This window comes from Camelina sativa, chromosome 6 (assembly GCF_000633955.1).
Source record: "Camelina sativa cultivar DH55 chromosome 6, Cs, whole genome shotgun sequence".
Taxonomy (NCBI): Eukaryota; Viridiplantae; Streptophyta; class Magnoliopsida; order Brassicales; family Brassicaceae; genus Camelina; species Camelina sativa.
This window is the reverse complement of record NC_025690.1, coordinates 22,050,047-22,073,970: the sequence shown is the minus strand read 5'-3', so window position 1 is coordinate 22,073,970 and position 23,924 is coordinate 22,050,047. Positions and strand designations below refer to the sequence as shown.

The 23,924-nt window shown below is 35.0% G+C and overlaps 7 protein-coding genes across 9 annotated transcripts; 4 read left to right on the top strand and 3 right to left on the bottom strand.

Annotated features, from left to right (window-relative positions):
- Positions 2,089-3,350, top strand: LOC104792891 (abscisic acid receptor PYL6-like). Its single transcript, XM_010519150.2, has one exon. It carries the CDS (start codon positions 2,359-2,361, stop codon positions 3,001-3,003), a length of 645 nt encoding a protein of 214 aa, XP_010517452.1. The 5' UTR covers positions 2,089-2,358; the 3' UTR covers positions 3,004-3,350.
- Positions 5,508-7,831, bottom strand: LOC104792890 (protein trichome birefringence-like 33). The gene is made up of 6 exons (XM_010519149.2): positions 7,392-7,831; positions 7,070-7,292; positions 6,798-6,969; positions 6,505-6,704; positions 6,260-6,418; positions 5,508-6,033 (listed from the first exon to the last, which is right to left on the bottom strand). The coding sequence occupies exons 1-6, from the start codon at positions 7,573-7,575 to the stop codon at positions 5,694-5,696; spliced, it is 1,278 nt and encodes a 425-aa protein (XP_010517451.1). The 5' UTR covers positions 7,576-7,831; the 3' UTR covers positions 5,508-5,693.
- LOC104792889 lies at positions 8,762-12,011 on the bottom strand. Of its 2 annotated transcripts, none has more exons than XM_010519147.2 (11): positions 11,624-12,011; positions 11,408-11,450; positions 11,067-11,120; positions 10,881-10,944; positions 10,706-10,762; positions 10,410-10,516; positions 10,259-10,297; positions 9,589-9,677; positions 9,443-9,521; positions 9,309-9,356; positions 8,762-9,220 (listed from the first exon to the last, which is right to left on the bottom strand). In XM_010519147.2, exons 1-11 carry the CDS (start codon positions 11,776-11,778, stop codon positions 9,140-9,142), a joined length of 816 nt encoding a protein of 271 aa, XP_010517449.1. In that variant the 5' UTR covers positions 11,779-12,011; the 3' UTR covers positions 8,762-9,139. The 2 variants fall into 2 exon arrangements, with proteins under 2 accessions (XP_010517449.1, XP_010517450.1); XM_010519148.1 differs by having other exon boundaries at positions 11,391-11,450; positions 11,624-11,680.
- LOC104699345 (exopolygalacturonase-like) lies at positions 13,555-15,253 on the bottom strand. Of its 2 annotated transcripts, none has more exons than XM_010414664.1 (4): positions 15,110-15,253; positions 14,622-14,933; positions 13,881-14,405; positions 13,555-13,788 (listed from the first exon to the last, which is right to left on the bottom strand). In XM_010414664.1, exons 1-4 carry the CDS (start codon positions 15,251-15,253, stop codon positions 13,555-13,557), a joined length of 1,215 nt encoding a protein of 404 aa, XP_010412966.1. The 2 variants fall into 2 exon arrangements, with proteins under 2 accessions (XP_010412966.1, XP_019102101.1); XM_019246556.1 differs by having other exon boundaries at positions 13,555-13,782.
- LOC104792888 (ferritin-4, chloroplastic-like) lies at positions 15,927-17,752 on the top strand. The gene is made up of 8 exons (XM_010519146.2): positions 15,927-16,310; positions 16,444-16,527; positions 16,613-16,673; positions 16,773-16,860; positions 16,979-17,040; positions 17,162-17,227; positions 17,335-17,398; positions 17,517-17,752. The coding sequence occupies exons 1-8, from the start codon at positions 16,009-16,011 to the stop codon at positions 17,552-17,554; spliced, it is 765 nt and encodes a 254-aa protein (XP_010517448.1). The 5' UTR covers positions 15,927-16,008; the 3' UTR covers positions 17,555-17,752.
- On the top strand, positions 18,032-20,394 carry LOC104792887 (eukaryotic translation initiation factor 2 subunit alpha homolog). Its single transcript, XM_010519145.1, has 7 exons — positions 18,032-18,569; positions 18,796-18,852; positions 18,933-19,019; positions 19,105-19,251; positions 19,341-19,445; positions 19,774-19,872; positions 20,021-20,394. The coding sequence occupies exons 1-7, from the start codon at positions 18,186-18,188 to the stop codon at positions 20,174-20,176; spliced, it is 1,035 nt and encodes a 344-aa protein (XP_010517447.1). The 5' UTR covers positions 18,032-18,185; the 3' UTR covers positions 20,177-20,394.
- LOC104792886 (probable methyltransferase PMT23) lies at positions 20,744-23,766 on the top strand. The gene is made up of 8 exons (XM_010519144.2): positions 20,744-21,331; positions 21,566-21,715; positions 21,798-22,068; positions 22,154-22,264; positions 22,352-22,520; positions 22,610-22,843; positions 22,938-23,132; positions 23,332-23,766. Exons 1-8 carry the CDS (start codon positions 20,882-20,884, stop codon positions 23,528-23,530), a joined length of 1,779 nt encoding a protein of 592 aa, XP_010517446.1. The 5' UTR covers positions 20,744-20,881; the 3' UTR covers positions 23,531-23,766.

Here is a 23,924-nt window from a genome sequence, read left to right as displayed (position 1 = left end):
AAAATGAAGAAAACAAGTTGCCAAACTGTTAATTAATATATCCAAACAATTTGGTGGATTTGGCCATTGCTCCTCCACAATTTCCCTTTGACAATGTGAGACACCTTACTCTTTTCCATAAGAATGAGATGCAACTCTTTTGGACAATTTCTCCATTTAATACATTTTATCTTTGTCTAGAATATCTTGCATTTCACGTTGTAATCTGATTCACTCAAATGTCTTCACCGAATTTAATGATAATATAACATTATTTATTTATTTTTAATAAAAATTTCAATACTAACTATGATTTTTTATATTTAAGTGCATTTTCTTTATAATGCAGTTGGAGATTTTTGTTCTCTCGCTCAACAAATTTTCACAAACAAACAAACAACCGGCTTTACTAAAAAAAAAAATCTACAATTGTCTCTCATACTCATTATGAACTGTAAGTTGATGGCAGAAAGAGTTAATGACATGTAGTCGAGTTGTTTGTATAAATGTTATTTCACCACTTCGAATTCAAAGTTTGGATATTACATGTTCTGGCAAACAAAGTTTACCACAAATTAAACTTTGTTGTTTCTCTCTCGTTTGATGATGTTTCCAAAATTCGTATAAGGCATTAATTTGAGATTTGATTATATAATAAAACCCAAAATTTATCATCGTAATATCATACTGATTTTATGTTTTCTGTCAAAGATAACACTCATCATTAACAGAAGAATAACAAGGATTTTGTATAATTATGTAGATGATGCAGAACAAACAAGCAAGATGGAAAACTTGAATTTATTTTCGGAATCTGCACTTAACTTTTTTTCTTCAACTTTTTTTCTTCTTCTTATTACTCTTAGGGTGAAAAAATGATTTTCATATATGTTAGTTCACAATAGTCGTTAATTCACAAAAATATTTCAGAAAAAAAAAAAGATTACATTTTCCACATCAACTTGTGTAATCTATGGTGTATTCAGTAATGTGTGTGTAAGATAATTGGTGAGTGATTATGTCACCTAACCGGAAAGCTTACAAGATGAGCAATCTTTACATCGAGGACTGTGCAAAAAATTGCAAATTGTAACTTTATTTTCTTTTCTTCTTATTCTACATAAACAAATGTATAATTAGCAATGCAAATTGGTCGACCTTATTCGTATTATTCTTAACAACTAGGACTACTTGGGAATATGTATAGTTGTATATAGTTGTTGGAAATCTAATGCATTAAATCACCCTTTATTGTATTTCCAAATTGTGTGTTTAATTTTGTTATTATGCCCACCACTCAAATTCAAGAGTCCAATCTATTCATTCGTTTGATTTGAATATATGTTTGTGGAAGAAAACAAAACACACCCAATAAATATTCGAAAATTTTCATGACTTTATTATGTTAGTTATTTTTTAGCAAACTGCTTAGTTGATTTTCATCTAATTCGTCTATAATATTCTCTTTTTTTTCTTTGTTTGAAAAAGGAATTTAATTAAATACTTTTTAGTACTGTCAAAACGCTCAAGTTGATTACAAAATGAGGAAAGATAATTATGATGGACCCACGACATGATTTATCTTCACCAACTTGGAATATTCAAAGTTCTATCCTAGTTATTTTTGAAAATTTTACCGCAGTCGGAAGTTTCCAATGAAATTCACAAACACATCTAATCTTTTTGCTCAGCCATCACAAAAACAAAGGTCTATCCATTCAATAATTTGTTTCAAGAATTTTAGCCAAAACTATGCATAATGTATAGCTCTAATTAACCAATATAGCTTAACCAACTCGACCCATAGTGATCATGTTCTAGTTTTAAATTGACATCCTCAAAAATGTTTATTAACATTTTAGATGTAACTCTCTATTGGTAAACACCGTTATAATAAATGGTATTTAATGAAATTATGGTTACGTCTACATGCACATTCCTTGTGATGACAAGTCATTAACAGGCAAGTAAAAACAAACAAAAAACTCAAATTTAAATAACCGGTTATACAATCGAGAACCAGTCGATGGATTTTCGTGGGAAACCGGGCCGGTCCTTGATATAAAGAGAGAGAGAGATGTTTCTTATTAAGTGAAACTACAAACTCCAAACAAATCCCAAGTGGACACAACCGACGAACCCACACAAACTAAAACACATCCTTCTTCTTCTCTCTCTCTCTCTCTCTTTCCTAATCCACATACTTGCATTTTTATATGTAAACACTCTGTCCTTATATACTTATGTAAATATCTCATTAATACAACCTCACGAAGAAACCCCCCCCCCATTTGTTTTCTTATAGAGAGAGAGAGAGAGAGAGAGAGAGAATATTTTTAAAAGAGAAATATAGAGAGAAGAGGATCATTTGCTCTTAACATGCCAACGTCGATACAGTTTCAGAGATCTTCCACCACCGCAGAAGCAGCCAACGGCACCGTAAACAACTATCTCCACCACCACAAACACGTTCAAAAAGTGAGCCTCACGCGCGGGATGCCTGATGTTCCGGAGCACGTGGAGCGTTCCCACACGCACGTGGTTGGTCCTTCTCAATGCTTCTCCGTCATGGTACAAGACGTCGAGGCTCCTGGTTCAGCCGTCTGGTCGATCTTGAGACGCTTCGAACACCCTCAAGCGTACAAACACTTCGTGAGGAGCTGTCACGTTGCTTTCGGAGACGGTCGTGAGGTTGGATCGGTGAGAGAGGTACGAGTCGTCTCTGGTCTCCCCGCTGCGTTTAGCTTAGAGCGGCTTGAGATCATGGACGATGATCGCCACGTCATCAGTTTCAGTGTTGTGGGTGGGGACCACAGGCTTATGAACTACAGGTCGGTGACGACGGTGCACGAGTCGGAGGACTCCGACGACGGTGAGAAGAGAACACGTGTCATTGAGTCATACGTCGTTGATGTACCAGCGGGTAACGATAAGGAAGAGACGTGTAGCTTTGCAGATACAATAGTACGGTGCAACTTGCTGTCTTTGGCTAAACTCGCCGAGAACACGTCTAAACGCTCGTAATCACTGTTTTATTTTTTTCATTATTCAAAACTTTTTTTTTCTTTATTCCCTCTTTCAAAATTTATCTTTTTCTATTTTTTGGGATTCTCGAGGTGGGTTTGGGTTCGAGATTTAAGTATTTAACTATCATCGGGGATTTTTCGAAACTACCAAAAAAAAAGAACAAAAAACAACGAAGAAGATGGTTTTGATTTTTCGAAGTTAGGGTTTTAGGGTTTCTTAAAAGTGTTACGATACTTAAAGTTTACCCTGAACACCATTACTTCTTGAACTCTTTTGTACAGTCTCTTGTAACTCTAAAAATTTAATAAACAAAACATTGGTTGTTTAATTAGGTTTTCTCATAATATTCTTCTCGCCCGGGTTACTTAACCATGAAATAATATTTATCTTTGCTTAACCATGAAATAATATAGTGATTTTAGGTAATGAGTATTCGTTCCTTATGTCTTCCGAGGTTATGATATCTAATTAGAATTTGATGTCTTTATCATACACGATAATGTACTAAAATTTACAAACAATTTGATTAATATAATCATCGGCATAAGTACTAATAATTAAGAGATCTGAACAATTGTGGGCAGTCAGAAAACCCATGCATGTGCTGATCCATATGATCCGTTTTTTCTTTATCCAAAGAAAATGATTAAGGAAACTATGTAGTTATAACTTATACATAATTATTTCCCTTAAGATGTACAAGCTCTATATATATAATTACTTGCTCTCTTCAGTTAACTGATCATTTATATAATCAGACCTATCAAGCATTTGAAAAAAGGACCAATATGAAATAAAATCAGTTCACGATAACTCGATCCATAGTGTAATATTTTTGACGTTCTAACTCTATATATAGTAAATATACGTAATGCAAGGCCAAAAATGAATGGTGACAGGTATTGCTGAAATTTGGCAGGAAGAGCAGCATTATTTATTTTCATATTTCGCAAACTTGAAAACTTTAATATAATTTGTCATTTCTTCAACCAACTTTACCATCAACGTTTTTTTTTTTCACTCACCAAAAAATGATAATATTCCTCAATTTTTTTTTTGGGATGCGTGAAGTGGTACAGAAATTCAAATGTCAAAAATATTACTTTCTTGCATTTCCTTGCCCTATATTATTATCTCATGAATAAAAACTTAACTTTATAATCTGATTATCTAGCTTGTTTGTTTAATATGAAGAATCCAATGAACAAGATGAAAAGACATTCAAAGTTTTACAAAAAGCAAAACGAGTTAGCAGTTACTTTACAATTAATTAACTAGTGAGATTTCGAGACTTGTGAAAACCAAATTCAAAATTGAATACATATATACATATATAGAATTCATGAGTATGATCGTACGTAAAATGCAAGTTGGGTGGTGTAATAAAACCCAACTTGTTAATAGAAAAAACGAAAAGAAAACAAAACATGCAAGTTGCAAGGAAATTAAAAAAAAAGTTGCTGCTATTCTTTAACACCTTTAAAAAATATATATATATATTCCATAAATTTTAAAAGTTAAAAATAAAAACAAATTGATTTATATAAATGATTATTATGATAATGAGTACGACGAAATATTATGATATGTAAACATTGTCGTGGAAGGAAGGAAGGGAGTTGCAAGTTGAGATGCAAGTTGGCAAGGAGGCTTATTAATGTTTTCTCTTCTTTTGGTCTTTTCTAAAATGACATTCAAACCCACCTAACCTTTTTTTTTTTTACATTCAAACACACCTATTTGATTTTACCTTTATTCATCTATTATAATAAACCTATAAGAATTTTCATATTATTATTTTTTTACTTATATAAGCAATTAACATAGTATGTATTTTCCCGTGTGAATATGAAATTCTGAGCAAACCAGAGAGAAAGAGAGAGAGATACGCTTTTTGGGGGTTTGTATATTCCAATGTGGCATGTTGCTTATAAAGTATTAGTATTTTAATTTAACTAGTTTCTTTATAATTCAAATAGCATATATAAACATGCATAAAAGATTGTGATAACGTACATAGCTGTGAGCCTGTGATGTATATATTACATACTTTTTAAAAAGCAAGGCAAATAGTTCATATTCTTAGCTGGGCTATCTACCACTTTAACTAAATAAAAGAAAACAATTTTTGCAATAAAATGTTTATAAACAATTAGTCATTTTCTGATTTATCCAATATCCATATGAGTGTGTCTGAAAAAGGCAAACCAAATTCAAAATACTTGACTACTAACTCCTCCCTTAATCGAAGCTTGGGTTAACCGAACTTTCAAATTTTGTATAACAAAAAAAAGTTATTTTGTATAAAAAAATATATTTTCTTTCATAAAATATCGTTAAGTTTTAATAAGAATTAACAGAATATCTGCATCCATATAATGTAAAAAAAATGTTAAGAAGATAGTGTAATAAGTTTTAATTTTCTCTTGTAATAATAAAAAATGATAAATTACTAAAACTTACACTAAAAGATCACACTTTTTTTTTTTTTTTTTTCTACATACATTAATTAGAAATTANTTATCAATCTTGATTTGTGAAAAAACCCTTTTGTCTTACAACAAAAAAAACGAGACAATATCAAGTCCATGACTACATTTAAAAAAAATTTATCGACAATACCTCAATATCCAAACTCAAAACCAAAACGGTGTCGTATTTTAACGGAGAAACTACTTTTGTTTTTGTCAAGGGTAGAAAAGTTTAGCAAAGAGAAGCTCATTCCAAGTATCTTGAAGGCCAGGCAAGCACCAATGTACACAATCCGCATAGCTCGTCGGATTCTCCCGCTGCTCCGCCGTTAGTGGACTCCACTGCTTCTTGTATATCGACGTGTGCGCATCTTTCCGATAATTCGACATCTGCGTTATGTTCAGAAACGTTATCGGTGTTTTCGATCTCCCAAACACTTCTCCAATCACTTTCATTATGCTTTTACGAGAATCTGATCCCCAGTAGCTCGGATCTTCTATAAGTGTTGTCTGATTATAGCAGTTCTCACCCGGTTCACCACCCCAATCTATTCCCCTGATACAGTCACAGAACCAGATCAAAACAAGTTAAAACAAAAAGCCCTAACTAGGAAGGTTTCTTGCTAAGAAAGAAACAATCAATTTGTCTATGCGATTAGTAAAACTTGAGCAGTTTAAAGTGCCCAGTATGTCTCATGACTGAAACAGGACTGAAACTTTCAACCTAATGTATCTATATCGATGGGATAAACTTCTCGATCAAAACGGTAAAAGTCACTAACTTGGCATGAGTTGGAGACATGCTTGTGAAGAAAACCCTAGTTTTCTTACGATCCATATTGTTGTTCACCCATCTCAACATACTCTTCATACCCAACCGGTACGCATCTTCAGTCGAAACCTCCACGATATTCTTCTCTTTATCGTCAAACGATCCTTGCCTATACATTATATACCCCCAAGAACCAATATCAGAAACCAGTCTAATTTGAATTGTAAAGTGTTTTCAAAAATGGATACAACTTACAAGATGTTCATCTTCAATCCAGTCATCCACCATAAGTAAGTGTTGAAGATGATTATATCGACACCTTTCCAGTGACGACCGTGTTTGTTAATTGACCCTTTTCTCACAACCCTATCCGATATCCGATGCACGATTGCATCGTCTGAATTCGATTCTAGAAGAAACGGTGCCCAATAGAACTCTATCGTCGCGTTATACTCCTGAGCACAGAGATAATAAAACAGGTGAAATGTTGCAATACAGAGGAACCCCTAAAAGAGTGATGATTTGAAGTTTTAAGTAGATAGAGTTACCTTGGCAGTGAAGACAGTGAGGGAACCATTGGTTTTAATTGATTTCTGATCTTCAGGGATAAGACGATGAAGAAGACAGACCATGGACACGAACATTCCACGGTTTAACGAGTCTCCTACATACATCATCCTCTTCCCTCTCAATGTCTCCAGCATCAACGTTGCATTGAATCTACGAAACAGAGAAAACAGAGTAACACATGAAACGGAGAAAACAGAGTTAAACCAACCCATGAAACAGAGGAAACAGAGTGAATAGAGAAAGCACTTACGTGGCAAGATCGCACTGATTGGGTTGCCACCGCCAGAATTGGTAATCTTTGTCGGGACGGCCGTGTTCTTGACACGTAAGCTGAGGTTGTATGTACGGACACTCCCATTCCTCGTACTGTGGTCGGGAGATTTCATCTCGCACCCATTTCCCGCTAAATACATCACATCTTTCCTCTGTTTTACCAATAGCAAACGCAAGCTTCTCCGTCTTCTTGTTCTTCTCTTAAGAATCCAAGAAATTTCAAATAAAACACAATCTCAATTCCTCATTGTCAACAAAGAATTCAAACAAATGTTAAGAGTGAATGAACAAAACGTTACCGGGTGTTCGAGAAGGCGTGAGGACGAAGTTGGGCTCAAGCTGGCCAAACATGCACATGAAATCTTCACCATAGAGGACAGAGACGAAGAGGATGAAGGCTAAGAGTGTGAAGAGGTAAGGTGAAAGACGAGTTTTTCTTGCAAGAGAAGAAGTAGCGAGTGAAATTGGTGATGAAGGCTTCATGTTTAGAGAAAGAGAAGAATGATGAGTGTCACAAAATGTGATTTAATTTCAGTATTCAAATAGTATTTGGAAAAGAGAAGATAAGATTAAGAAATGAAAACTTTGGGGTTCTTGATGATCTCATTTCTCATCAACCTGCAAATAAGATGTGGGAGGAGGAAGCCAAAAAAAAGAACTTATCTTGGAATTGCTTCAAGAAATACTAAAGATGTGTATTGTACAATGATTAGGTGATTGACAATATGGTTATGATTATATTAGGTGATGAAATTTTGTGAATTAGCAAAATAAATACTCCTTAGTCCTTACTTAGGGTGGTGAGCAGGTAACTGTTGACGCAACAGAGTGGTTGTCTATACTAACTTATGATTTTTCGTAAGATTTAATCCATTTATTTTGTATTTATTAGTAGTAATTTATTCATTCGTGTTTTCAGCAAATATGTATCTCTGTTTGTTTTCAAGTAATCGGGTAATTGACACTGATTTTAAGACAAAAACAACCGCTGAATTCACCATTAGACTATATCTAGTTAGTTCTGTGTTTGACTAAATCCAACCTAGATGGTTATGATTCAATCACTAGCTTCCTTTGTTAAAAAGAACAAAAATGTTAATTTCTTAGGCTTTTAATTTGTAGCTATTGGAAAATTTGAGATGAGGATGATGATTGATGGAGTTGAGTAATATAACTTCACTTAGCTTCGAAGCCAAGTGTCCTTGAGGTGTTTTCGTACATGTTGATCGACTTGTAAAGATGAAACATCATTGTCTTCACTTTTGTCCAGTGGACTTTTGTTGTTACTTAGAAAACAATATAGAGCAAAATCGACGGTTAACATTTATTAATATTAATTATAGAGACTGAAAAATGTGAGATGAAACAGAATCATACTCAAGCGATTTGTTTTTCTTCTTCTAATTATTATTAGCAGAGAGTTCAATATGAGATGAAGATTGGGATTAGTTGAGAATTTGTTGGGCTTTCAACCTCGAGTACAGTTGGCTCTCACTGTTCTTCTTACACACTTCTCCATCCAGCAAAACACTAAGCCAATACTATTCTAAACGCTACAATACTCACAATCGGCTCAATCCGGTTCGCGGAGTGTTGGACTATTGCAACATCTCTATACACAACATTGATTACTCGTCTATCAGCATAAGTCGGAGAGAAAGAAGAGAGAGATCAGAAACCCTATATAGTGCAAGGATTTTCTCGAAAGAATAATTGTCTAAAACATCAACACAGCGGTTAACATTACTTCAAAATCAGCGTCAAGAAACCACGACAATAATTTCTAAAGAGCAAATACTGGAAATGGGAAAGGCCCTAGATCGCAATGGCGTCACATTGTTTTCTCTATCCAATAAACAAGATTCTTTTGTTTCTAAAGGGATATATGACATAACAAGATGAAAAGGAGAGGGACCTTATAACTTGCAGTCATATAATGGCCAGAAGAGTATCAAACTCTAGCGACGTTTGCAATTGGTTGAACGAGTCAAGGCAAGGTTGGTGAATTGTCTCCAGACCATGGATCAGAGAGGATGCTGTGACTGGCTCAGAAGTTGACCTGAGAATATGAGGTTCGTTGACCACGACTAGAACCCCCAAATCTCGAAAATATTGAACCACAACAGCCCTGCAAGATGAAGTGAACGCGTAAACCAAATGAATTTATTCTTAGACACAAATCCACCAGAAGAGAAAATGGAAACACAGAACAATACTTGTGTTCTGTGAGGTATAGTGGCCCAGAAATCCACATTCGGGATTACCTAAAAACAGGAAGTGAATATTCAGTTGTGATAGAATCAGTATATTAGAAATCTTTTCATGTATAAAGGAAGTTAGTGAAACATACATCTGTGCCACGAATTCCAAGGGAGAAATAACGATACGCTGAACCACCCAGCAGATAAGCTCCCAATAGGCACAAGATACTGAAATAGATCAAAACATTTCAAATAAAATTCCAATAGCCTAGCATAAAGAGAATGAGATGCTCACATGATTAGTAAGGTACTAGACCAGCCCCATCCACTTCTATGGCCGGATATAGCTGCTGCACAACCGGAGGGATGTCGCAGCTGAGTTGCCTGTCAGTGAAACAAGATCTCCAATTCAAGTCGAATGAATGAGAAAGACAGGAAAAAATATCTTCAATTTCATAGTCAAACAAAAGTATTCCAAGTTAAGTCAATCACTCGCCAAACAGAGATCAAGGTTTACCTATGCTGCCAATACTTACTTCGACAATTTTGTTTTGACTTCCAAGAAAACATGAGAACACTCATACAAACTCGACAATTCACTGTATCTTACAATGCAAACTAAAATTCAAATGTTCTCTTACATATGTTCGTCCAAGGGCTTAAGTGAAACCACAGAAGAAATCAGCATATCCATAATTAGCCAGATTCCATACTTCATAGAATAAAGATATTGAGATGCTAATAAGAACTCAAGATTTGTAGGGCATAGAAGAATGCAGTAATGGGTTTTTCAAGAACATGTTCTACGAGCAAAAGTAATTCCATTTGTTTCCTACTCTAAATGCAGTGCGTAAGCGATAAAGCTTTTGATACAGTTTAAAACTTATATACTATAACAATGAGACATGGTAATTTCAAAGCTCTAGGAAAAAGAATAAATAAAATGAGTTGTGCTGGACACTCACATAGTGGCAGGTACCAGATTTCACCAGAGTGAGTGGTCCCTGAGAAAAGGAAATGATGAATGAGATATGAGTGAATTACGTCCTAGAAACTACTAAATCAACTCCAATTAATAAAAATAAGTAGCATGTCTGATATACAAATCCTCCTTACATCAACTTTATTTTTCTGGCAAATAACAGAAACTGAAAGCGAGCAATTTTCGTTCCTGTTTCCACTTGACATCTTAACAATGACGCCTTTGCCAGGATCCTCTTTATCTACCATATTGAAAACAAAAATCTCTCAGACAGCATTACTATTTTATAAATTGCATAAGAAGTTGGGGGAGAAAACAACATACACAATTTAGCTTTTTTTCAACTTAGAACTCACATAGTGCCAAGTCCATCGTTACAAGCGACTAGAGAGAAATAACAATTTTTACATAAAGGTATCTTAAGCCTTACCAATAATATCAAATTTGGTGCTTGAGCCGTGCCCTAGAGAACTGCATACATCATACCCTGCAAATGATTATATTTTTAAGATGGTTTATCTCCTTATTAGCTCAAAAGCATCGTGTGATCTCTACACCTTACAAATTTACATGCTGTGATTACTGTCAGAGTGAGATTATTGTACCTCTTAGATTTTCTGACACAAGTGCACTACAAGATGTTCCACAGTGTGTTGGACCTCCGCAATTCTAAGTGAGAAAAGGAAAGTCAAAGAGACTGATTGAGATTTTCGAAGTTAAAAGATAAAAACTTTTTCAGTTTCTTCTCTTAAAGGATAGATCGAGACACCAAAAGTGGCCAAAAATCTTACCTCACAACCAACGCATCGAGGGGGATCGTGATTGAAAATCAACACGTCACAAAGCTGGTCCACAAGACAGTTTAAAAATAACAATCATAAATCACACTGCTCTATATGTAAAAACATAAAAGGGCATTATAACTACTACCAAGCAATTTGTAATCTTCAAATCGGAACCACCTAAACTATAAAGACTTATCCTAAGCAAACCTGTCAATGATTCTTCTTCTACAGTTCCATTAACAGCAAGATGAAGGATATTACACAGATCATGATCAGTGTAACAAAGAAAAAAAAAACAGAAACGAAGTGTAAGTTACAGTACTGTGTAACCTGATATAGAAGACAACCTGAAACCATAGCACAGTACTGTTCGCTTCCACTTTATAAAACCTGATTCATCATCCAAATACTTTCAACTTAGTAAAAAAGCAGAACACAAACGAAGTAACATAGATTGAGCAAAACGACGAAATCGATACCATCCAATATGAAACTACAGCACCCTAATGCATCGAGATTGAAGCATAAAAAAAGAAAAAAAAAAGGGGAATCTGAGAAAGTACCCATCTTCGCTGAGGACACCGTGAGGAAAATTTCGAATCGAAGAAGCTAGATTGAAATTAAAGACCTTTTTGCGTCCAGTGAATTTGAACTCACATTGAGAGTTAACTCGGAAGCTAATAAGGACGAGAGTGATGAGAAGAAACCTCGGAACCATAGTCTCCCCGACATTTCTCCTTTTTTTCTCCTCGCTCTTTCGATTCTTGTATTCGATTTGTCTTCTTTTACTTCAAAATTATCTCCTACGATCTCATACTCATGTCCCCGAGGATCTCAACGGAGAAGAAGAGATGAGTGCTCGGCACGGCTGCAGTCGTCGCTGTTCTTGAATTTTAGTATTTTACATCCGTCGTTGAATCGACCGAATCTTTCAGTTATACCCAAAACTTTGTTATTCTTACGAATAAGCCACTTAACTTTTGGTATATTGTACTACTATTCGATTTTATATGGGAAAGTCAAAACCGAACCTCGGTATGGTTCAACTTCAATCTAGTTTCTTCAGCTGAACCGGGTTTAATGAATTAAACAGAATCAGGGTTAATTTCTTTGGTTCATGTGATTTTAACAAAAACCCCAAATCCAAACTTAATCTAGTTCGTCAACGTTAGATTGGAAATTATTGACACCGTTGCCGTATGAGATTTTGCACGCCGTTTCTCCGTTTAATATCTGTTTAGGGTTTACAATTATCTTGCAATACAATTTCTTTATATATTATTTGATAATAAAATTAGATTTTAATTTTTTACATTCTATCCCAATAAGTGATATTTATAATTTTTATATAAAAAATGTGCACTATATCAAATTTTAAAAAAAACTAAAACAAAGAAAAAACTGAGAACTAATTTTATTTCATATTTGAAAATGTAACAATATCTTAAATATATTTGTTATTGAGAACTAATTTTATCTTATATTTGAAAAAGTAACAATATCTTAAATATATTTGTTTCATCTTTTGTAATCTCATACGTAATAGTTTTACTACTTGTCCAACCAATTTTAAATAAAACTACACTAACATTATCATAAATTAATCAAAAAAATCAAAGACATTATTATGAGAAAAAATATTTGTTTTTCTAAAGGTGAGTATTTACAATCCTTTTTCTATGATTAATAATTGACAGTATAATTTATTAAATTATAATATTATAGTAATTAATTATATAATTTTCTTAATTCTTTTTCTTATAAAATTAGTAATTTAAAATTAGAATTAAGATTATTTATAGTATACATATATGAACTATCTTTTATATTTATTAAATTTTTAAATTTTTAATTTCTTCTAATTAACAAATATGTTAAAACAAAGTTTTTGTATAACACATGACAAAAACTTTAATTGTTAAAATTGACACGTGTTGCGATCATATGAGTTACTAACTTTGAAAACCAAAGTTTATAATACAGAATAATATTGAATACACTATCAAATTATTCATCGATTGAAAAAAATTAAGAAAATTACATTAATTTTTTATTTTGATTATATTATTTTTCTTATATTATGTTAGTCAGTAATTTTAACACATTAAACCTTTTTATACTTTAATCACTCTTCTGTATAAATTTATTTTTACTCTATGATTATAATAATAATAATTGCATTTAAATTGCAATTTTTTTCCTTATTAATTGTATCTATTTTTCTATTGAAATAAGTAATTTAATAGATAACTTTCCGATTAGAATTAGTGATATAATAGATTACTTTTGATTTTATATACTTTCAACAATATTAATTATAATCCTTTTATTTTTAAGATTTTTTAATTTTCTTATAATTATTAAATAAATTTTTTTTTATACATGTCAAAATATATCGATATACTTGGCACATGTCACACACCAATTAGATAAAAACATAACCATATACACCAATTAAATACAACACATGATTATTGTTTAGATGGCCGTGGAATCAATTCAGACAATGCTGAGGAACCATATTACCACTGGCGGAACCATTAATATTTTCGCACACCGCAGTGGAAGATCCACCCTCAACTCCGTTGTGTTTTAGGTTAACGTCAATTAACTCAACATTTTTGCATGGGAAACTCTTGCTACATTGCAATTTCACTGCCATTTTGTTCTTCGATGTTCCATATATGTTTTTTAACTTAAGATCTTGGATTTGAACATGAGACTCTCCCTGAAAAGAGAAATACCAGTTATGTTTTGTTTTTGCTTTTTCTTATGATGGAAGAAAATAATATAAAGCTTGTTTTCGCATAGAAATTTAACCTTTTGTTCATGTTCACAAGGTGGGTAAGGACAATATTTCTGGTCGATGTTGATAGGGTTTCCAACATCAATCATCTGAATATTCTCATACACGAAGTTCGAAACAAGGATCTTCGAAGCTGAAGATTCCCAGGTCTTGATCCTAATACCATCGCTTGTGCCATTGAAAACGACATCTCTTACCGTTAAATCCTTTACGTCTTTCTCATCTTTATTTTTCCCTAAGCTTCCGACACTAATTCCATGTCCGGGACCACACTTGACGTTAGAGATATTGAGGTTAGTGGTTCCAGAAAGAATAGCAATACAATCGTCTCCGGTCCCGATGTTTGTCTTGGAGATTTGAATGTTGCTACAAAAACCCATCTTGATGCCATCGGTGTTGGGACTGTCGCCAGGAGCTGTTATAGTGACTCCAGTAATGTTAAAGTGATGGACGGAATAAAAGTTCAAGTGTCCCATTTTGCTGTTGAGTGATGTTATGTCCTTGATATTTGAGTTGTTAACGAAAGCAAATCCCATATTCTATGAAAAAATCAAGTTTATTATAAGAATTGTTACTTTCTCATATAATTTATAAATTATAAACTTTAATAAAGTTGTGTATAATGAATAATGTTTGAATTAGAGTTATATCATTGTATAAGTATCATATCACACTTTTGTATTATGGTTTAAATGTAAATAATAATCATATTTGTTAAAATGAAGCAATAAGTGAAAAAGTTTAAGAAATGTTACCATAGCTAGTTTAGGACAATTGGGGTTTCTGTGGCAGTCATTGAGTGGCCAAGATTGTTCTCCTTGACCGTCAAGTATACCTGATCCAGAGATAGAGAGATCATTGATATACCTAAAGTTGATCCATATGTGTTGCTTAATATCCATAGGGTTTGCAGGAGCCAATAAAGTTCCATCGATAATGAATTCAATAGGATTTTTGCATGGACCCACAAACTCTATACCACCGAAGTAGAATGTTCCTTTTGGTACGTAAATTTTACTACTTCCACTTTTCCTTCCACATGCACTTTTCCATACACTTGTGAATGCCTAGTTTTGTAAGTGTTAAAAATAGCATAGGTTAATAATCAAATAAAATATAAATATTTCTCTTTTGTATTTGTATATTGATCATATGTGTTTATGATTGTATTAATATTAATAGATTTTCATCTCAAAACTAATTAGTGATCAAAATTAAACTAGAAAAATTGTTGTGTACATACATTGGCGTTATCAGTTTTCCCGTCTGGTTTTGAGCCATAGCGTCGGACGTTGAAAACCTTTGGCTTATTGGCTGGACGACTTGCAGCGACAATGAACAAGAGGAACAAACACGAAGTCTTAAAGGTATAAGAAATGCATGCCATTTTATTCTTATGCTTAAGGTATATGGAGATTACAAATATGTGTTGTTTATCAATACCTTTTAAGAGACAATGAGAAGTGTTGGCCTGTTTTATCTGGCTTATATAGAGTTAGCATTGCTCTATGATCAATTATAAATAAGTTGAATTTTGTTATTGATTAATGATTAAAACTAGGTAGGTTATTGTGTAATGATTATGATTGGTTAAAGTTTTTCAAATTTATTTATGATTTGTTTTATTGTTTCCTCTGTTAAAACAAAATCTTCAATTTGGTAATGTGCCAATAACATTTCCGTAAACAATATTTTTGCTTCTAATTACACTTGTTTTAACAGATATATAAAAAAAAACTAATTTTGCCTAAAAAAATAAAACAATTATGAATTTTAGGATTAACTAAAGTTGCACATTCTCTCTATTGTAGAGGTTTTTGTTTTCACAAATTACAAGAAATTATTATAAAATCGAATTATGTAACTAATGATTTTTCATCAAATAAAACAAAAATAAAATTAAGTCCAAGAAAAATTTCACGGATAACGATCGATACTTTGCCACAAGCTTGCCACGCGCGTTAACCCATTCCTCAATCATGTTCGTACACGTGTCTCTCATCCACAGCCTCATCATCAACCCATCACAATCTCAATTTCCCACAAAGCTAACAAAAGAAGAAAGAAAAAAACCATTCGTCTTCTCCAATTTTCTCGGCGAAGAACTGTTTCTAAATCTAATCAAAGTAAAAAAAAAAAAAAATGCTTCTTAAGACTGTAACTTCATCTTCAGCTCTTTCTCTAGTGAGTTTCCATGGCGTGAAGAAAGATATCTCTCCTTTGTTATCTTCCAATCTTCGAGTTTCTTCTGGAAAATCTGGGAACGTAGCTTTCTCTGTTCGCGCATCTAAGAGCTCAACCACCGATTCCTTGAGCGGCGTTGTCTTCGAGCCGTTTAAGGAGGTTAAAAAGGAGCTCGATCTTGTTCCAGTAAGCTCTCATCTCTCGCTTGCTCGGCAGAAGTACTCAGACGAGTGTGAAGCCGCCATTAACGATCAGATCAAGTAAGTTTTTTTCTTTCTTTCTTTCTTTCTTTCTTATACCTCCTTCCCCTCGCTTCGATTCAGTATTTGTAATCTGTTTGTGTTAGCTATAAGATCTAAATTTCTTCAATGGATTTTGGATTTTTGACTGCAGTGTGGAGTACAATGTCTCGTATGTGTATCACGCTATGTATGCCTACTTCGATCGGGACAACGTCGCCCTCAAGGGTCTTGCTAAGTGAGTTTTTGGATGTTTTTGGAACTTTTGTTGTTGTTGTTGTTGTTGTTTATTCATAGTCAATTGTTGGTTTCTTGGGTATCAGGTTCTTTAAGGAATCAAGTGTGGAAGAAAGGGAACACGCTGAGAAGTTTATGGAGTATCAGGTTCTAGAGAGAACTATTTCGTTATTTGTTTCTCTAGTTCATAAGCCATAATTGAGCTTAGTAAGTGTTAACATGTTTTGGGTTTTCCATGAGTTGCAGAACAAACGTGGTGGGAAGGTCAAGTTACAGTCCATTGTGATGCCTCTCTCAGAGTTTGAACACGTTGATAAAGGAGATGCTCTATATGGTAAGCTCAGAAGGTTCTAACACTTTGTATCATGATAAAATGTTTCTCTCATATGGAGATTGAAGCCCCAATGGATATAAGAGTTTTAACATACAATTCTGTGATTTGTTGTTTGCAGGCATGGAGCTGGCTCTGTCACTGGAGAAACTAGTTAATGAGAAGCTCTTAAACCTCCACAGTGTATAAAGACCATCTCTTTCTTGAGTTTATACAATATAATCTCAAATCCCTATTTGAAAAGTAAATACAATCTTCACTCTGAAAGAAATGTTCTCAATTTTTGTAATGCTTTGTTCAACAGGTTGCTTCGAAGAACAATGATGTCCACTTGGCAGATTTTATTGAGAGCGAGTTTCTGACAGAGCAGGTAAATCATTTGGGGTGTTCTATGTTAGTGGCAAAGCACTCCTGTTGTTTCTAAGCTGTCAAAGAAAGTTCTAATTGGCGTTGTTGATAAAATGAATCATTTCTTAGGTGGAAGCAATTAAGATGATTTCAGAATATGTTGCCCAACTGCGACGAGTTGGCAAAGGACACGGTATATACTAATCTCTTACATTTTGTTTTAATCTACAAAGAGTTAAAAGAACAACAAAATCACTTATTCCTTCACTTCGTGCCATTGAATATGTTTTAATGTTTGGGATGATTTTCAGGAACATGGCATTTCAACGAGATGCTTCTGGAAGGGTAAGCAGCGTTGGAAGGACTCTTGTCTCTGGTGTTTTTTTTTTTTTTATATGAAGCTCTCTTAGTGATATGTATGGAACTAGTTTATGTTTAGTTTCTTCAGCTTGTACGATTTTAAACATGAGTTTAAATTCTGGTCTTAAGGTTCATCGAACCCATCTCGTGGTGAGTGGTAACCGATATATACAGTCTGGTTCAATCTGACTCTGAAACATGCTGATACCACGATCGATTCAAGCCTGTGATTAGTGTAGTGCTGGTTTAAACGCAATTCATGAATAGAGATCGATTAACAAAATAAAAAGATACAATTTCATTATCTGACTTGAAATCCGAATGGGCTTTTAACCCCCCAAACNCCCCCCCCCCCCCCCCCCTCATCCAAAACCTAATATTGTTGTGGCCCAATTGAAAACCTAATTGTGTATCTGATACGGCGTCGTTTTAAGTTGGCATTTTTGACGCAAGTCAGCTGATTTCAGTTTGCTTTCATCGCTCGTCTCTTATCAGTTATCCCTAGCCAAAAGAATCAGCCTAATTGCTCCGTCGCCTAAAACCCTAATTGCTCTCCGCCTCGTTGCTTACTTCCGATTCAACAAAGAGTCAATTCACGTGAGTATTGAAATCATCCAATCATGGCGAATCAGACACCGAATCTGGAGTGTCGGATGTACGAGTCGAAGTATCCAGAGGTGGATATGGCGGTGATGATCCAGGTGAAGAACATCGCCGATATGGGAGCTTACGTTTCTCTGCTGGAGTACAACAACATCGAAGGAATGATCCTCTTCTCTGAGCTCTCCCGTCGTCGGATCCGAAGTGTGAGCAGTTTGATTAAGGTCGGGAGAATTGAGCCTGTCATGGTCCTGCGTGTGGACAAAGAGAAAGGTTACATTGATCTGAGCAAACGTAGGGTTAGCGAGGAGGATATCTCAACTTGTGAAGAGAGGTACAACAAGAGCAAGCTTGTCCATTCTATCATGCGCCATGTTGCTGAGACTCTATCTCTTGATTTGGAGGTATGATCTTTAGATGTTATTTGCCATAACCGTAGTTGAATTTTGGGATTTACCTGCTTGATTTGGATTTGCTGATTAGAGATGTTTCTTGTTCTGGTAGACTTGAATCTATTAGGTTATTGGTTTTCTCCTATATGTTTAGTGATCAAATATTTGTATTCAGTAGCTATCATAATATATTGATGTAATCTATGGTTATACATTGATTAGAGATTTCATATTGCAGGAGTTGTATGTGAACATTGGTTGGCCTCTGTATCGGAAACATGGTCATGCTTTTGAGGTAAGAATCTGTGAATTTGAGATTTAATATTGTATATCTATGATTATTTAGTTCTCAAATATATTTTTTCTTTTGTTCAGGCCTTCAAGATCCTAGTGACGGATCCTGACTCGGTGTTGGGTGGCCTCACTCGTGAGATCAAAGAAGTTGGGCCCGACGGTGAAGAGGTATACGTTCTTCTCTGGGTTTGTTTTATCTTTTAGTACACTTTTCCTTTGAGTGCTAATCTTACAAGTTGTCTGTTTGTTGTAGGTGACTAAAGTTGTACCTGCTGTTACGGAGGAAGTGAAAGATGCACTTGTGAAGAACATTAGGAGGAGAATGACACCACAACCAATGAAAATCCGTGCTGATATCGAATTGAAGTGTTTTCAGTTTGACGGAGTTGTTCACATTAAGGTCATATCTCTTATTGGATTATCTTTTACTTTTGAAAAGACTACATTATGATTTAATTTGATTTTCTCACCCATGCTTGCAAATTTCAGGAGGCCATGAAAAACGCTGAAGCCGCTGGAAACGACGACTGCCCTGTTAAGATTAAATTGGTTGCTCCACCTCTTTATGTCCTTACTACTCAGACACTTGACAAGGTTAGACAATCTTCTATCTTGTAGTATGATTCATTTGGTTTGGCATATTACAGAAAGTAACGTTCCCCTAGGTTTATGTCTCTATGTGGATTGTATATCCAGTAAAGCTACTGCCACAATTTTAGATTGCAAAAGTTGAAATCATTTAGTTGCAAGTAAAGCAGATGCGTAAGAAAACACACACAGATACTATTGTTGTCCAAAAACTGGTCTTTCCATTTTTGGTAGCCAAATTATGTAGCTGTGCGGATTTGTCTTCACTTAAACCAGAAATGTGTAAATGCTGTTGTTTTATCCCTCTGTTCCTAATCGTATCATTTTCTAACAGGACCAAGGGATTGAAATCCTAAACAAAGCAATTATAGCTTGCACTGAGACAATTGAGACACACAAAGGCAAGCTTGTCGTTAAGGAGGGAGCTCGAGCTGTGAGTATCTTACAACCTTCTTTTACTGATGAACCGTCTCAAGTTGCATGTCACAAGAACCAGCTTTTTGTTTGGTGTTTTGTTTACAGTATTGTTGTTCTCAACCACGCACATTCAAGAGTCTAATGTTAATATATGTATTTGATAGGTGAGTGAACGTGATGATAAGATGCTGACAGAGCACATGGCTAAGCTACGTCTTGACAATGAAGAAATTAGTGGCGATGAAGAGAGCGGAGACGAAGAAGAGGACACAGGAATGGGCGAAGTGGATCTCGACGGTGGTGCTGGAATCATTGAGTAAGATTGCCGGATCTATTGTTTGTCCGACTAATTTTCTTTCTCATTTAAATCTACTCAATCTCAACGGTTGAGTGTTTTGTTTTAAAGCTTTTGACAAGTAGAAAAACCTCGGTGGGGATATTATGTGTTTTTTTGACATCTTGAGGCAGTTTATTTTACCCATTGTGGGTTACATATCAATCATACATTCATGGTTTTATAAAAGATTGATTCTTTGCATATATTATTTACTCTCTGTCACTCACACAGTCACACTGCTCAATAATATGTTGAGTCAGTCCACACCACATGACTCATTATTATCTTAGAAAGGTAGGTTGATTGGATTTGGCCATGGTCGTTGTGTATTTTCAATTAGATCTGATGTCTCCGAAGATATCAGTTACACTACTGCTAATCAAATTATATTGAGAAAATTTGCAGTTTACAGAAACAATATTCTAATAGAAAAAAACGATCTGATAATATAATTAAAATGATTTATTACAAAATTAAACATTTTCTTTTACAAACAACAAAATATTACATTCGTGACACTTCTGTTTTGTTTTTGTTTGTCGGCGCATTAAAAAATATTACTTTAAGCTCTGCAAAATCGAAATGTGAAAGCTGTGACTTATGGAGCTTGAGCTCACACCTTCTTCTTCTTATTATTATTACCTGAAACGCGTCTCGTACTGATCGATCTCTAAACGATCTTTCTACAATGGGGATATCCGTACAACCCGTCGTCGTTTTACTCCTCTGCACTATCCTCATCACCATCACAGTCTACCTGTCCACGACCAATTACGTCACATTCTCTTTCCCTTCTCTCACCCCTACCGATTACTACACACCAAACCCCAAATCCTCAGTTCCTAACCAAAACGTCGACGTTTCTTCCGATCAAACTCCACAGAAGATGAAGCTAATAAGCGCTTCATCATCACTCGATGGTGTGGTGGAAGAGCTGAAAAAATGGGATCTATGTAAAGGCGCAGGATCTGTTGATTACATACCTTGTCTTGATAACTACGCTGCAATTAAGCAGCTCAAATCGAGGAGACATATGGAGCATCGAGAACGTCATTGCCCTGAACCAAGCCCTACATGTCTCGTTCCCTTGCCGCATAACTATAAGCCTCCGGTTCCGTGGCCTAAGAGTCGGGATATGGTGAGAGACAGTTCCTGTTTTTGTTTTTGGTAAGCTTTGGTTTTTCTTGTTTTTTTCGAAAATTCTAACTTTTGATCCGAGCTTGATCTGAAAGTTATATGATTTGGTTAAGTAACCCATTTTGAGTATTTGGAAGTTTCTGTAAAAGAGTCTGATAGATTCAAAGTTAATGTTTGTAGAGTGTTAGTTTCTATTGGAACATGTCTTTAGTTGTTTACTCTATATAATGTGTAGGTTTGGTATGACAATGTTCCTCACCCCAAGCTCGTAGAATACAAGAAGGAACAAAATTGGGTTAATAAAACCGGTGAATATCTTGTTTTTCCTGGAGGAGGTACTCAATTCAAATTTGGGGTTACTCATTACGTTGAGTTCATTGAACAGGTCAGCAATTTTTGTTTTTTTGGTTATTGCTGTTTCCCCTGTTTATTTGTTGTGGAAAGGCTGATTTGTGTTAAACTCACAGGCTTTACCGAGTATCAAATGGGGGAAAAACATAAGGGTTGTATTAGATGTTGGTTGTGGTGTTGCTAGCTTTGGCGGTTTTTTGTTAGATAAAGATGTTATTACAATGTCATTTGCTCCTAAAGATGAACATGAAGCTCAGATTCAGTTTGCGTTAGAACGAGGAATACCTGCAACTCTTTCTGTTATTGGAACGCAACAGCTTACATTCCCGAGCAATGCGTTTGATGTTATCCATTGTGCACGGTGTAGAGTCCATTGGGATGCTGATGGTATTATTTTGACCCTTGTTTGTTTCCCTCTTAGCCCTTAAGTAAGGTTGAAAGGTTTCATGATCTTTTTGGTTTAATTTCTTAGGTGGGAAACCGTTGTTGGAGCTCAATAGGGTACTTAGGCCAGGGGGTTTCTTCATATGGTCTGCAACACCGGTCTATCGAGATAATGACAGAGATAGCAGAATTTGGAATTGTTCGCAACAATCATTTTCTTGATTTGGTTCTTTTAAGACCCCTCTTGATCTTTATGGTTTTAATTGTTACAATGTCTGTTTTGCAGCAATGGTCTCTTTGACTAAGTCCATCTGCTGGAAGGTTGTGACAAAGACGGTTGATTCCTCTGGAATCGGACTTGTGATCTATCAAAAGCCAACTTCAGAATCTTGCTACAATAAACGCAGCACACAAGATCCACCTCTGTGCGATAAAAAGGAAGTAAATGCTTCATGGTATGAAACTGTTATACAAAATGATGCTTCACATTCACATAGTATATATAATATGTCCACTGTTTTGTAACTTTTTCTTTTCTTCTTAGGTATGTTCCACTAGCCAAATGCATTTCCAAGTTACCGAACAGAAAGAGTTGGCCTGAGATATGGCCTAAACGGCTTGTGAGTGTTAAACCTCAAAGCATTTCGGTTGAAGCGGGAAAACTGAAGAAAGATACAGAGAAATGGTCAGCAATTGTATCTGATGTTTATCTTGAACGTTTAGCTGTAAACTGGTCGAGTGTGCGGAATGTGATGGACATGAATGCTGGTTATGGCAGGTTATTTTCATTCTCTGTTTTTTTTTAACTAGAATCCGGTTGTTCCCAAACTGAGATATGACACAGCTTGTTATTGTCTATGTTATGCTGATAGCTTTGCTGCTGCACTTATAAACCGACCTCTATGGGTGATGAATGTTGTGCCTGTGGATAAACCTGACACTCTCTCCGTTGTTTATGATCGAGGCTTGATTGGAGTTTACCATGATTGGTGTGAGTCCCTCAACACTTACCCTAGAACATATGATCTGCTACATTCCAGTTTCTTCCTGGGAGATGTCTCACAAAGGTAAACAACTGATCAGAATTTATCAGTCTCTTGAGTTTTCAATTCACTGTTTTGGTTCGGTTTTCCCGCTTTTGAGATATGTGTACTGAACTAGAACGGGTTAATTTTGTTTGTCTCGTTCAGTTAGATTTGGCTTATTCAGAAACGGGTTTGTCCCAAGAAACTCTGTTTGATGTTTGGTGTTTTGGGTCTGTTTCAGATGTGACATTGTACAAGTGGCAGCTGAGATAGATCGGATAGTGAGACCAGGCGGATATCTCGTGGTACAAGACACCAAGGAAACAATAAAGAAGCTTGAATCCATATTTGGCTCGCTTCATTGGTCAACCAAAATATACCAGGACAGGTTTTTGGTTGGTCGGAAGGGATTTTGGCGTCCTGCTAAACCGGAGCTCTGATACTGATAGACAGAAAAAGAGAAGCATAAACAATACTAGCAAAGTGATTTCATTTGTACACTATCAAATGACGCAACTAGATTATATATATCACAGTACCCCTTCCATTAGAGAGAACCAACTTTGTTAAGGGGATTTTGTTTTGAGTTTACCAACTATAAGTTATATCACAGTTTGCACCCTAAAAACAGAGCTTGGTTGTTTTACCACGAGAGTAAAGGTCAAAGTTAACGAGAGAGCTCTAATGTGCATGGGGGCGTTTTCAAAGTATATATAAGCGATTTGAATCTTTGTTGAGTTTATGATTTGTAAACACACTTTGAAGTCATGAACTTTTTGTAATGTTTCTATCTGAGTGAATGGAATCATTTGTTTGTCAAAAAAAAAAAAAAAA